The sequence below is a fragment of the Denticeps clupeoides genome, chromosome 11, assembly GCF_900700375.1.
Source record: "Denticeps clupeoides chromosome 11, fDenClu1.1, whole genome shotgun sequence".
NCBI lineage: Eukaryota > Metazoa > Chordata > Actinopteri > Clupeiformes > Denticipitidae > Denticeps > Denticeps clupeoides.
Window position 1 is genome coordinate 12511095 of NC_041717.1, and position 13301 is coordinate 12524395.

The window sequence follows — 13301 nt, forward strand, 5'->3', positions numbered from 1 at the left end:
ATTTGAGCTAAAGAGGAACAGCTTAGAACTGAATTGGAAAACAATTTGATTCTCATACCATATCATATTTGTAAATGTATTCAGATCCAATTTATTACTTAACCTCTGTGATGAATGTTAACTAAACCTTTGATAATAAACCACACAAAGTCAGAATGATACAGTAATAAGTTTTATATTTTAAACAGAAACAGGAAAAATCATCATAAAGGCAAAAAAAAAGCATAATTAGACTCAAGAAAAAAATCTTCACTGTTTTTCCATGGTTTCAAAAAAAAAAAAAATTGCCTCATGTAAAAACCTTTCAAAAATTTACTAATGTACACGGCATGCATCCATTTTTCTCTCTTTCTCTCTCTCTATATATAAAAACATGCAACCCTGACCACACAAAAAAAATCTGTGAGCAATCTAACAAAATACATATACTGAAAAAATACATATTTACACAAATTGTTACGGTTTGTATTATGCTTTCTTTTGATATAATCGGTTATTTTTTTTTAAAAGTGAATGACAGCCAAAAAAATGAACGTGCTTGTAAAAAGAAGAGAGAGAAAGCAGGGCGGATTCAGGACTTCAGCTTTAACGGATTCAGTCCCTTTTTTCACAAGGCTTTTCCTATCATCACTTCTGAGCAACTACTCAGATTCTGAAACCAGAAATAAATTTAACAGCTCTGTTTTTTTTTAAAGAAGGAACCTCCTGAGCTTCAGAAGGCTCTTCTTTATATTTGTATGATGACCCCCTTGCCTCGTTCACAAGTGCTGAAAACTGTCAGTACAACAAGAACGTAAAATCGCACAAGAAAAAAAAAAATCAATAATCAAAACAAACCAAAACAGGAAACCGGTCCTGTGAACCCTTATTACGTGGTCCCTTAAACAAAATACCACTGCAAATATTGACTCATATATATATATATATTAATATATATTACACCCAAAACAGCACCTACATTATGTGAAGGGGCTTCGTGAGGAAAATCCCATAAGCAGTAACTGAAAAGGCTAAGTGAGGGATTAAAAAGTGATATTTCATGATGGTCCTGAAATGGCATCCTGGCCCCCTAACGCCCAGCCCATGGTCCGTCGGTGTACGAGCCCGCTGTGGTAGGTGTTCGGGGTGTGGGTGGGTGGGAGGGAGGGGTTTGTAGACAGGATCTTAGTGGTTGGGGGAGACGGTGAAGCGACGGGGGGCGTTGCTGCCGGGACCCTGGTAGCGCTCGCGGGCGTGTTTCTCGCAGAACATTTCGTCGTCCACCCAGAAGTGGCCACGCATCTTCAAGTTGAGGCCGCACTGCGTGCAGGTGTAGCACTCCGGGTGCCGGTAGCGGTCGTCCATGATGCGCACTGCCTGCGTGCTGGGTGGGGAACACGCACACAAAACAAACACGTTCACACACATTCTCTAAACTGTTCAACTGAACGCTAATGAGCCTAAATACACATTTATTGGGAACAGTGGGTGCCAGGCATTAATCATGATGCAACATTTCCCTCAGACCGCACGTTCATGTCCAAGAGTGTGTGTGCGTGTGTGTGTGTGTGTGCATGAGCATGTGAATGCTGAACGACAGATGGCTACTTACACAATGTTGGTGCCACACTTCTCACAGGTGTGATACTTGTGCACTCCAGCTACAGTGTTGGTCTTGACTGGACTGGGTGAAAGGTTTCCCGGGAAACGGATCGCAGCCTCTGTGCACGCCCACCCACACAACACAGACACACACACAGAGAGGGGAACATTTTTGTATTTTTTTGGTCAGCATGCATGGGATTCTGCATACATATTCAACCACAGGCGATTCATATGCATCATGTTTTCGTTGAAATGCTGCCCGTCTTCTGAGGAATGTCTGAGGATACGCTTTAAACTTACCACAAATGTTTGCCTTCCACTGCATGCCTGAATCTGCGCACACACACGCACACGCACACACCCCACCTCCAGCCCAATCATATTTCCGACATACTCAACTCCTCACATCTGAGTTAGAGTGTAACATACACCCCATGCACAATGCAACACATCACACAAAATGACAAAATAACACTGATAAAGCAGTTTTGTTGTTGTTGTCGTGCGGCATTTCTAGTGTAAAGTGTTCTCAGAGGGCATAAACACGGCATGTTCCAGCACCAGTGAGGTTATTAGCAAGTGTGAACAGAAATGCAGCACAAGGTCACCTTTAATTACATGTTGCTGACAGATCAGGTTGACTAAGGTGTGTAAACTTACAATTACGCTTGATCTTTTCTTCAAATTGACAACAATTACCAAAGCATGCCAAAAATCACAGTAAAAATTCCCTCTGACTGCACAAGGTTAATGGACAGAATATGTTTGAAATACAAATACATATGGTGGAATTAAAGGTTTGTTTACATTAAATACAGTGTCCAGTGAGAAACGACCCTTCAGCATGAACACTGCTCTATGTAAGCTTGTTCTTTGGGTTCTTTAACCTGGAGTTTGTAGGGGGGTGTCTCACCTTTCTCGTCGGCCTCCAGCACCTCCTGCAGCATACGGAAGGTGTTGGACTGGCGTGGGGTGGTGCGCGACTCCTTGTTCTCCTGGATCATCTTGTAGACTTCGGAATCTCGATCAAACCTCTGCATGGCGAAGTCGGAGCTGTGAGAGGACGCGAGAATGAGCACATAAAAGTTACGTGAAGAGTCACAGCAAAAGATAAGCAGTTAGTTCAAAGTACAAAATCCAAAATTAATCCTTAACTCGACCACAAGCATGCAGTTCTTTGCCACTCCGAACCGCTAAGGAATTTTTTTATTTTTTTTTTTTAGAGAATTTGAGACATACGAGCAACGATATGATCGTATAATCCTATGGAAATGAGAACAGCCCTGACCTGCTGACCTCTGGCATAAATCCCAGGCTTCGCTGGCCTCATCGTTTTCCATAGTTGAGCTGGCCTGTGATACTGTACATGAAGCAATATCGGTTGCAGATGGGTCACCCTTGTGTGGGTTTAATATAGGCTCAGGATTTTTTTTTTCTTCTCCTGTCTGAACCTCACCTAGGGGCAGCTCTCAGGACAGCGGAATGAAAACTATGGAGGCCCCCCGGAACAGAGGTTCAGCAGCCGTGACGAACGTGCACAAACATCCGTCACACGTGATGCTAATCAGTTCGGTTCGTGTCACCTTTTCACGCAGGTACAAGCATTGAAGCAGATGTCTGTGTGTGTGTGTGTGTGTGTGTGTGTGTGAATACATTCCTTTTTTGGGCATTTTCTGTGCCCATCTCCTTCCAGATTACCCATCAGGTATCAGACAGACATAAGGGATTCAGGCATTTCTCACTGGAAAAGTAAAATAAAATGCAAAATGTAAAAGTATAGGTAATAAAAAAACTTCAAATGAACCCTTTCCATGGTCTGACAGCAAAAACATGCTTTCCTGCTTTTAACGGGAGTCTTGGCATGGCTGTGCAGTAGCGGGGTGCAGTAGCAGAACACTGGGCTGGTTTACTTCTGCATCATTAATGCGCAGCATTTGTGGTGAGAATGCAGTTTAATGAGGGTTTAAGGAGCTCACTGTGAATTCCGGAGTGAACGATTATCATGCATTATAAAGAGCCTCGGCTAATTTCAGCAGAAAAGTTTACACGGACGTGGGTGTATAGAAAACTCAAAACACTGAAGATGTGTACATGGGTACTAACCTTGAAACCCCACTCAACACACACACACACACACACACACACACACACACAACCGGTCTCTCTTGTTTGTATTTGTGTTTACACAGTGACAAAGAGTCCCTTGCCTGCCACAATGTCACAATGGCAGCTGAAAGGAGGAAAAAATAAAGCTGCAGACGCTCAGAAACTGATGTTCTGAGATGTCCCCAGAGACAACCGAGAACTGCTGCAGGAGAAGTGATTTGCGCTGCAGGGTCCCGGCGGCGGATGCCAGGGTGGCTGCCGGGGGTCGGCCTGTTCTTGGCCCCTGATTATCTGCAGGGTGCTTTAGAGACTGTGCTGTGGTGACTGGGGTGTGGCTGAGTCCCTGAGGTAAAAAGCCTGTGTGACAGGGTGTCCCTGTAGGCTAATGTGTTCATGCTTGCATGTGTGAAAGATGACAGAACAAACAGAACATGATGACAGACAGACTGAACCTAAGAAAGTTGCAAGAAAAGTAAAAAAAAAACAAATACATGAATAGTCATTATAATGAGTTTAGGAATGTGAAAACTGGAATTAATTGACGCAGTGCAGCGCATGTGTAACATTAAGTACCCCCTACGCATTATATGACTTATGGTTAATGAAACAAGCCTGATAGATGAGGGCAGTGAGATGACGGACGACCCCGTAAATCTCGGTGCTAAAACCTTGTGCCTTTGCCATGTTGTGCAGAACTACATGCTTCGAATTAGAAACAGACCTCCAACGCTCCCCTCTCCCGGGCCCTTCCTCAGCCGCCACTCCTCCCATCTCAGCCCGCTTCCTTCATCTACGCCGACAACAGCAGTGGGAGCACGGAAAGTGGCAGGAACTCCGTAGACACGATCGCGAGGTGAGAAGGTTCTTATTGTAAACCAAACCGCTGACTTCATTTCTGAACACGATGTGTGTGTGTGTGTGTGTGTGTGTGTGTATGGGTTTGGCAGACTGTCTTCATGTTTAAGCGAATGCTTTTCATGTTCTCCCTCCTCATTTCGCAGAGCTGAACTGTGATTAAATCTACAGAGAAAAGTCACAACGCAGATGCATCATCTCCTAAAGTGCAAAGCCCTTCTGGTATCCCAACAATAACATAAAGAAAAAATATAGCAAAAGACCCTGAAACCGTCTGCTGTCTACAGTCGGAAAAGGCAACTCACCTCAGAAGAAAGAACAAAGAAGAAATCCTTTCAAAGCCTTTCAGCCCTGTTCTCAGATACTGGAGATTCTGCAGATACTGACAGCCTGAGAAACACACCCACCTACACACACACACACACACACACCTCTATCTGGCCCGACGAGATGCAGGAGAGGAGCAAGTTTCAGTCTGAAAGGTGTGTCCCCGGGCGAGCTCTCATTGGCTGCACCTAAAATGGGAGGGTCGCCTCGCTTCTCCACAACATCTGATTGGAGGAGAGGCACAGCGAGGGAGGGCTCACTGTACAGTGAACGGAAGGGGTCGGGGGGTCCAACTGAATAGAAATGAAATAAATCCTTTTTGTCTGAGGGTGGAGTTCAGAAGGAAAGCGGGAAAGAGGAAGAGACAGAGCGACGGCCTGGACTGTGTATTTATATGTCCCAACTGCGGACGAGTACAGGCCTAAGGATGCGGGTCCAAAATAAACCCAAAACACACTTACGTCCCTTTGACCACATAAAGTCTGCAGAGCAGTCGAAGCTGATTGTAATTTGTACAATAATTGACAGACAAATTAATGTCTAATTAATTGGCTCATTCCTCCTGCAGCATTTTGGGATTAAGTTTGTTGCCCATGAAAACAAAGGTTGCAGCAGGAAGAGATGCCGTAGATGACTGCAGCACCACCCTACAAACAAGGCAAAACGCACGAAAGAGCAGAGCGGAGAGAAAGAAAGATCCACATCTTCCATGCTCCTCTTTTCACCTCGTCCATTATCACATCAAGTTCATAACTGAAACGGCGAAGGACTCTGAAGAAACTCAGATGGCCTCCTACACACCAGAGCTGCAGCATCCAGAACCCCACATCTGAGATACCAGCATGGGAGACAGCTGGAGCGGGATGCAAATATACATCCCGTCTTGTCTATAAAGGCCTCTTTGTCTTTCAATACGACCATCATGATCTTCAACTTTGAGGGGAATTCTTAGCGGAAAGCCCTTCTGAAGATCATTGTATACGCACACGACATACTATTTACTCTAATCCATATCCAAATTTAAGAGTAAAGAAGAAAAAAAATACCTCATTACAAGGGGTTTTGTGACATTCATAAATGTGGGTGTTGTGACTAATTAAATATTACTACAGAGTAACAGTCGATACGTATTACAAAGTGTGGGATTTATCCCAAAATTAGCATCAACAGCACATTCTGAAGAGTTTCGGAAAGTATTATCTTTTTCCAAATACTGCTTTGTAAGTATTTGGTATATTAGAAATACTATTTCTTTAGTAATGTATTGTACTCAAATTACAGTATATCATATGACGAAATAACATTATGCATATTTAGAGCCATTTTGGATTAACATTGCAGAGTAACAGATACATAAATATACAAATTTAACATGAGGACATAATGACGTAGTGATCCTCACATCAGAGATGGTTAATTGTCTGTGTTTTTGCTCGATTATCATTGATACGTTCATATTCATATTATTTTAATCATATATTAATCAAGCTAAATTGGCCACAAGTCTTTTTAAAACCAATTTGATTCATTCTAAGTCTGAGATATAGACAGCATTTGCTCAGCAGAAGAGGCAAAAAACTCAAAAAAGCATTAAGTGGAGTGCCAGCATTTTTACATTTACATTTACGGCATTTACCAGACGCCCTTATCCAGAGCAACTTACAATCAGTAGTTACAGGGACAGTCCCCCTGGAGCCACTTAGGGTTAAGTGTCATGCTCAGGGACACAATGGTAGTAAGTGGGATTTTTGGTTCATAGGCAAGTGTGTTACCCGCTAGGCTACTACCACTATTACCACATTACTACTACCACTTCAATCACTGAAAGGGAAACCAGATTGTTTTTACCTTGAAAAAGTTCAACCCATTTCATTGGAGGTGTTTATGTAGCTCTTTGGAAATTATAGCTGTTTATGGCATTGTTCTAACATGATCTTTGTTATTTCACGCGGCGTAGAGAGGGTCTTACCTCCTTCGAGGGGACATGGGCAGCTCCCGCTCAATGGGACTGTGGGGGGAGTAAAGGCCTGGAGGGGTGGGGGTCCGACTGGACACGGAGTTACTCCTGAAGTCTGTCGGGGAGAGCTCCTGCATCACAGGACAGTTAAAGACGAGAGGAAAGGAGACAGACAGACGTTCAGCATTCTGCAGACACACCTGCAGCTGTTTATGGGGCCGGACGCATTAAAGCACTCGCACGGGAAACGCAGCGAGAGTGTGACGTGTTGCGGCGCAGGAGCCCAGCCACAGCCGAGACTTTTATTGATTAGATTCCGACGGCACGGGGCCCTGTATAAAGAGACCGGCGTGAACCGAAACTGTCGGGCGGTCATATAAATGTCTCGACAGAAAGCAAGGAGGCGTTTCAGCGCTGAGCGAGGCTGAGCGTGGACGTTGCAGTCCTTTCTGCTGATGGGGAAAGGGTGGAGGAACAGTTGAACGATGCAACAAAGCAGGTGGGATAAAACACACACCAGATGCGGCGCACACACATTAGACAAAACGAGGCCTCTAAACATCCAGAAAACAAGCTGTGCACACATATAAGCATGCATACACCCCCCCCCCCGCCGTAATCCAGATCTGCATTGGATCAAGGCGAGGCGCTGACTACTGCGGTAAAGCATCTGAACCTGGCCTGTACTGTAGCTTCTCCCCCTCACTTCCTTCACTGAACCACTCCCTGGATTCCTGGTGGCTGACTTTACTCTCTTCCAATCAATCACACACACACACACATACAGTCCTTTTATTTATTATTTTTTTTCTTGCGTATTTATATCTCTAAAGCTGATCATTTTTTTTTTTTTTTTTTGTGGGTGAGATGACAGAGATACTGATAGCCTAGCCTGGCCGCAGATGTTTGGCTTTGAATCTGCTACTTGAGCGGGAAAGCAGAGAAGAGCAGCGGGAAGGGCGTGCCCGCCCCGACACACACGGATTCTTTCTGCGCGCTGCAGGGTTCAGCTGCGATTCTGGATCTGCATTCACCTGGGAGCGCCTCTGTTTCCACATTCTGTATCCTATGGAAGTCACCTAAAGGGCGGCACAAACGGCAAAAGGAGTCAGGGGAGCGAGGGACCACCTGCACGGGCCACTAGATGGCGCTCCCTCCATCCGTTTCATCACCTCCGCCCATCATCACGGCGTTCAGATAGGCACATCCTGTTTACCCACATCTCTGCTGCTTCAAAAAAAAAAAAAAAAAGGCAGATGGAGAGTTGAGATACCCTCAGGAATGCTGCGAGAAGAATAATAAAATCAAACAGACCCCCGTTTTATCATTTTTACACAAAAACAAAGAAGCTGACAACACACTCTTATTTCTCTAGTGATCACACGGCGAAATCCTGGGTAGTGGAATTCTCGCTGAAATTCTATTCCCCGTGCTCTGTGTGTGTGTGTGTGTGTGTGTGTGTTATAATGTGTGTGAGAGAGGTGTTAAATAAGGACTCAAGGGCACACCTGGTTCACCTCTGGTGTAACCCAGCTGTAACTCACTCGGACACATTTATTCTCAGGAATCTCACATGGACCAGCTTTATTACGGCGAGGTGCACATCACTTTCACACATCTGCAATTATGTAAAAACGAGGATCATGGAAAATTGACAAAATCGAGAAAAGTGGGGAAAAATGCAGAGAATGGACAGTGAGGGAGATTAAGGCGGACATCAAACCACAATTTCAGAGGGAGCAGAGGGGAATGAAGCCAGAAGACCTGGCATGTTTAACACACACACTGCTCATGTAAGCATATTCCCACTCGCACACATCTAACGTTTGCTGTGCTGGGCTGGGATTGAGGCGTTGGCAGCACTGGCACATCCAGCCCGCTCCGACCCAGCAGGCCTTTGAAGCTCCTCTCGGCTCTAAATTGGGTACAGTTCTGTTCTGCTCCCAAGAACTTTGGCAATCGATGGCAGACAGCTGAAGTGCCACTGTGACCAAAGTTCCGAAAAGGCCGGAGGCGGAAAGATTCAATGAAAGACCCCCCCCCAAAGAAAAAGGTCACCAGGAATCAACTGTGGCAAAAGAAAGAGTTCTTCTACAAATGTCATCAAGTCACTTAATGAACATTTATCAAAAGAATGTGGCATTCTCTGCACTTCCTGTGCTGAACGCCGCAAGTCAAAACGTCCGTCCCCTCCAAGCTCTTCAGCTGAGGGCTGATCTTCGATAGCGATCTGCAGCCGAGTCACACATCTGTAATGGCTGGTGTCGCCATCATGAAAGGAGCATTTTTCACCAAAGTTCACACAGAAAAGACTCTCAGGCTTCTGAGGCTTCTGTTTGCCCAGGAAGAAAGTGGGGGCCCTCATGCGTGTGATGGGGACAGTCTTTAATGATCTGGAGATGCAGGACCCCGATTGCTGCAGAAGAATGCAGAGCAATGAAAACAGAACAGAAAAGGGGAAACAAACACAGGAGGTTCCAAAAAAAAAAAAAAAAAGGCACAGAGACGGAGTGAAATTTAGCACTTTGGTCCACTTCAAACGTTTTATGCAACCGCTTCGCCTTCCGTATTCTTCTCCTTCTCCATTTATGGCCTGTGGGTTCTCCCCATTCTTCTGCGTGTGTGTATTGAAATGGCGGCAGTGGGGCACGCACACAGGTGAAAAGGCTGTTTGCGTTGGCCGCAGGTTACAAGAGCGGGGAAAGCGGGGAGCGGCCGCGAAAGGAAAAGAAATCAACAGGCAATTATTACCCGTAGCCGTCCCCCCCCCCGTCCCCCTTCCTTCTCTCCGTCAGCTGGCAGGAGAGCGGGAAGAGCCGATTAGGCTGCGATCACACGCACCGAAACAACCCCGGGGCATCGCGGCCCACCGCCAGCTGCCACAGAACCGCCTGGGGGACGCGAAAAGACATCCTGCCATGCGCCTTGAGCGAGGACGTGTCCCCGCCTCGAACATCGAACACCTTCCTGCTTCCTGTTTTGACCGAATATGCACAGGGGATCCCTCGTAACTACTTCTGCAGTGCACGGCAGTAGCAGAGCAGAGAGAAAGAAAGAAGAGGAGGATGAGCATAAGAGAAGAAAGTAAATGTGAAGATAAACGGGAGGATGAGACAGAAAAGTCAAGGGAGGCAAGAAGACATAGTGGATGAAAAAAAAAAGGAAAAAGAAGTGGAGACGTGTAAATCGAGTGAGAAAAAGAGGGAGAAATAGAGCAGAGTGGATGAAAGAAGAGGAAATGGGGGAGAAGAAAAGAAAAGGAGGAAAATATGTTACTGACTGCCAAGGTGTTAAACGATACAAGGTCTGCACAAGACGAACAACGGGAAAAAAACGACCCAAGCCGCATCTCAACATCTCAACTCGCAGGGCCAAGGCCCATGGCAGGAAGTGGTTGCATGACAGCGACGGAGCGGCCACGCCGCTCTCCGCCCCCACCAGTCCTCCGTTACGCCATGTGTGAAGAATGTGGCCACGGGTGAAGGTTTTTTTTTTTTTTCGCTCTCCCTCGTTCGGAATGGTTTTCATGTGCCTGAAGCGGTTCCCGCTCGATCTTCCTTGCCGATGGCATTGTCTTGTGTTTCAGCCCTTGGCCCAAAACGACGAGGCGAGCGGTGCTGCACGAACCGAGCCGCGAAACCGAGAAAAGAACGGATGCGCCAACATACAGCAACTGGCGAAGCCGAGCAGCAGGCCCGAGGCTCGGCATTTTCACGTGTGCGACGGAAGCAAAACCTCATTTTCTCGAGAACCACACTGCGGACTACACTTGCGCAAGTTCCCACTCTATCGCCTTCTCAGAATCTACCAAGACGACACACACACACACACACACACACACACACACACACACACGTTGGGGCATGACGCTGAATAAATACAAACATTCCCCCAGGGGTTCAAAGTACCCTCTTCATATGGGTGTAGCCCGGGGATGCAGCTGGGGCGGAGTCTGGTTGGAGAAGGAGCCTGGCCAGGGGCGGGGCGGGGCAGAGTGTTTAGTCTGTGGCAGAGCAATGCTCTTCTGATCAAGTAGACTCGGGGTGGGGCAACTGACCTCAGATCAGTACAGCCAGACCTGAATAAGAGACTAACAGTGATCTGCTTTGATGTAGGGAATGAATAGAAAGAATGAACAAAGACAAAAAAAAAAAAAAAAAAACACACACACACACACACACACACAGGACATGAGGACAAAGCAGAAGTGGAGGGAGTGAGGGCATCTGTGTGGTGAGGTCGGGAAACGGCTCCAGGGTCAGCAGTAAGACTGCGATGCCACCCTGGCAGCTGACGCTCCAATTACAGAGAGGCAGAGATGGGAGGACCAAAAAAAAAAAAAAAAAAAAAAAAAAGAAACACAGCAAGTCTGGGAAGAATCTCGTATCTTGTTTATTTTTGGGAGATGTAAAAGAGGACTGTAGAGAAACAGGGAGGCGACAGACGGGGAGTGAGAGTGCGACTTGGGAATGTCATTAGGTTGGATCAGGGAGCTCCCGAGTGAACTGCTAGTGTTGTGTTATTAGATCTTCTTACACCCCATCATACACACACACACACACACCCTCTGTTTGTCCCAGAAGTATGTGCATCTGTGTTACGGTCAGATGTATGTAGAAGTGTGAGGCAGTGGTGGCCTAGCGGTTAAGGAAGTGGCCCCGTAATCAGAAGGTTGCCAGTTCGAATCCCGATCTGCCAAGGTACCACTGAGGTGCCACTGAGCAAAGCACCGTCCCCACACACTGCTCCCCGGGTGCCTGTCATGGCTGCCCACTGCTCACTCAGGGTGATGGGTTAAATGCAGAGGGCAAATTTCACTGTGTGCACCATGTGCTGTGCTGCTGTGTATCACAAGTGACAATCACTTTTAAAAGAACTGGTGCTACTGAGTGTGTGTGTGTTTGTGTAAGGAACACCTCACACATGGATGCTGTTAACCCCGGTGTGTGAATAAAACCAAGGCAGTTCATGTGTGTGCTACGATGAGGTCACTTCTGTGATACTGGGCCACATGGTGGCGTGGCAGTTCGCGTCGTGGCCTCACACCTCCAAGGTTGTGAGTTTGAATCTGGGCTCCGGCTTTGTGGGTTGGCGTCCCCTCCCAAGGTTGGCACGGATTTCCCACTGGTTCTCTGGTTTCTCAGGAATGGCACGCTAGGTGAATTGGTGACACACACACTCACACACAGACTCACACCTATGGCCAATGTATTAAGTGGCATGTGAGCCCTGTGGTGGACTGGAAGCCCTGCCCTGCGTCCCATGTCCGGACACAGGCTCCGGAGCCTGCGGCCCATAGCTGCATCTAGAAGTGAATACATGCGAGCGTACGCTACGGAGTGTGTGGCCGTCTGCATCGATACTGTGAGGGTGTGCACACTATGTGGTTTACTGTCCCTTCATTCACAAATCACACCCGCATGATACAAACGCCGTGAGTCACTGAGTGTGTGTGTGTGTGTGAGAGAAAGAGGAGCAAAAAGCCACAAATAGGCCCAAATCAGTGTATGGTGCAGGGCAGCATTCATTGATGTAGAAGGAGTGTAATTACCACACACACACACACACACACAGTGACCACACAGGGTGTGTGGACCACCAATGACATCAGAATAGACACATCTCTTTTGAAAGCTTAACGGTCTGGAGTCGCTGGTTCCATGGTCCACAAGGTTAATATTACATCAGAGGAACGTTTGGTCTGAGCTACGTTTGCTTATCTGCATTGCTTATCTACCAAAAAAAAAAAAAAAGTTTGTCTCTCACACATTCTCTCACCGCCATCATAAGACAAAGCCATCTCATGTGACTCCTTAGCACCACGGTGGTCCTGGGCGCATGCACATAATTGTGTATATGTTTATGAAAACGTATAAGCGTGGTGAAGAATGCATGAGTGTGGGGTTGTGCATGTACACACATCCTCCTCATGTCTGGAGGGTTGTGTGTGAGTCCATAGGACATCAAAAGACACCCTTTTCACAGAACGACTCGGCGAGGTCTATACTTTACTTACCAGAAAGGGAGCTGTGAGTAACACGCTTCTCCTTTTAAAAATAAAGTTCCCGCACGCCTCCGCCAGGATTCCGCTGTAAAACTCATTAAAACATCTGGACCTTGTTATGTCGCTGTTAAATAGTTGGACTTCATTATGCATCTAATATATGACCTTCAGTACCCAAAATCATCATATGCCACAAATAAAACGAGTTACGGCTCAGACAACAGGGAGACGTAACACGTTAAATGCAGAGATCGCGCTTTAACGACGCCATCAGCAACATAATCTTCAGCTTGTACTTTGTTGGAGGGTACCAGTGGGAGAGGAAGTGACCCACAGACATACATTACTGTATTACGCACACAGCCAAATCAAATATTCCAGCGGCACCAACTCTGGAAGATCTTTCCAGAAAGCTAACACTCACCTTACATATACAGTTACCTTTATGGCATTTATCAGACGTCCATA

The 13301-nt window shown here is 46.4% G+C and overlaps 1 protein-coding gene across 3 annotated transcripts in view; it reads right to left on the reverse strand.

Annotated features, from left to right (window-relative positions):
- Positions 1 to 267: 267 nt before the first annotated feature.
- pdlim2 (PDZ and LIM domain 2 (mystique)) overlaps positions 268 to 13301 on the reverse strand; it is a 37166-nt gene continuing 24132 nt past the window's right edge. The window contains exons 7-11 of one of the 3 annotated variants that reach the window (XM_028996537.1): positions 7864 to 7908; positions 6842 to 6960; positions 2498 to 2637; positions 1592 to 1700; positions 268 to 1363 (exon numbers count right to left, since the gene is read on the reverse strand). In XM_028996537.1, the coding sequence (XP_028852370.1) occupies positions 1165 to 1363; positions 1592 to 1700; positions 2498 to 2637; positions 6842 to 6960; positions 7864 to 7908 (612 nt within the window). In that variant the 3' untranslated portion in view covers positions 268 to 1164. The remainder of the gene's footprint in view (positions 1364 to 1591; positions 1701 to 2497; positions 2638 to 6841; positions 6961 to 7863; positions 7909 to 13301) is intronic. The other 2 variants (XM_028996535.1, XM_028996538.1) reach the window with 2 other exon arrangements.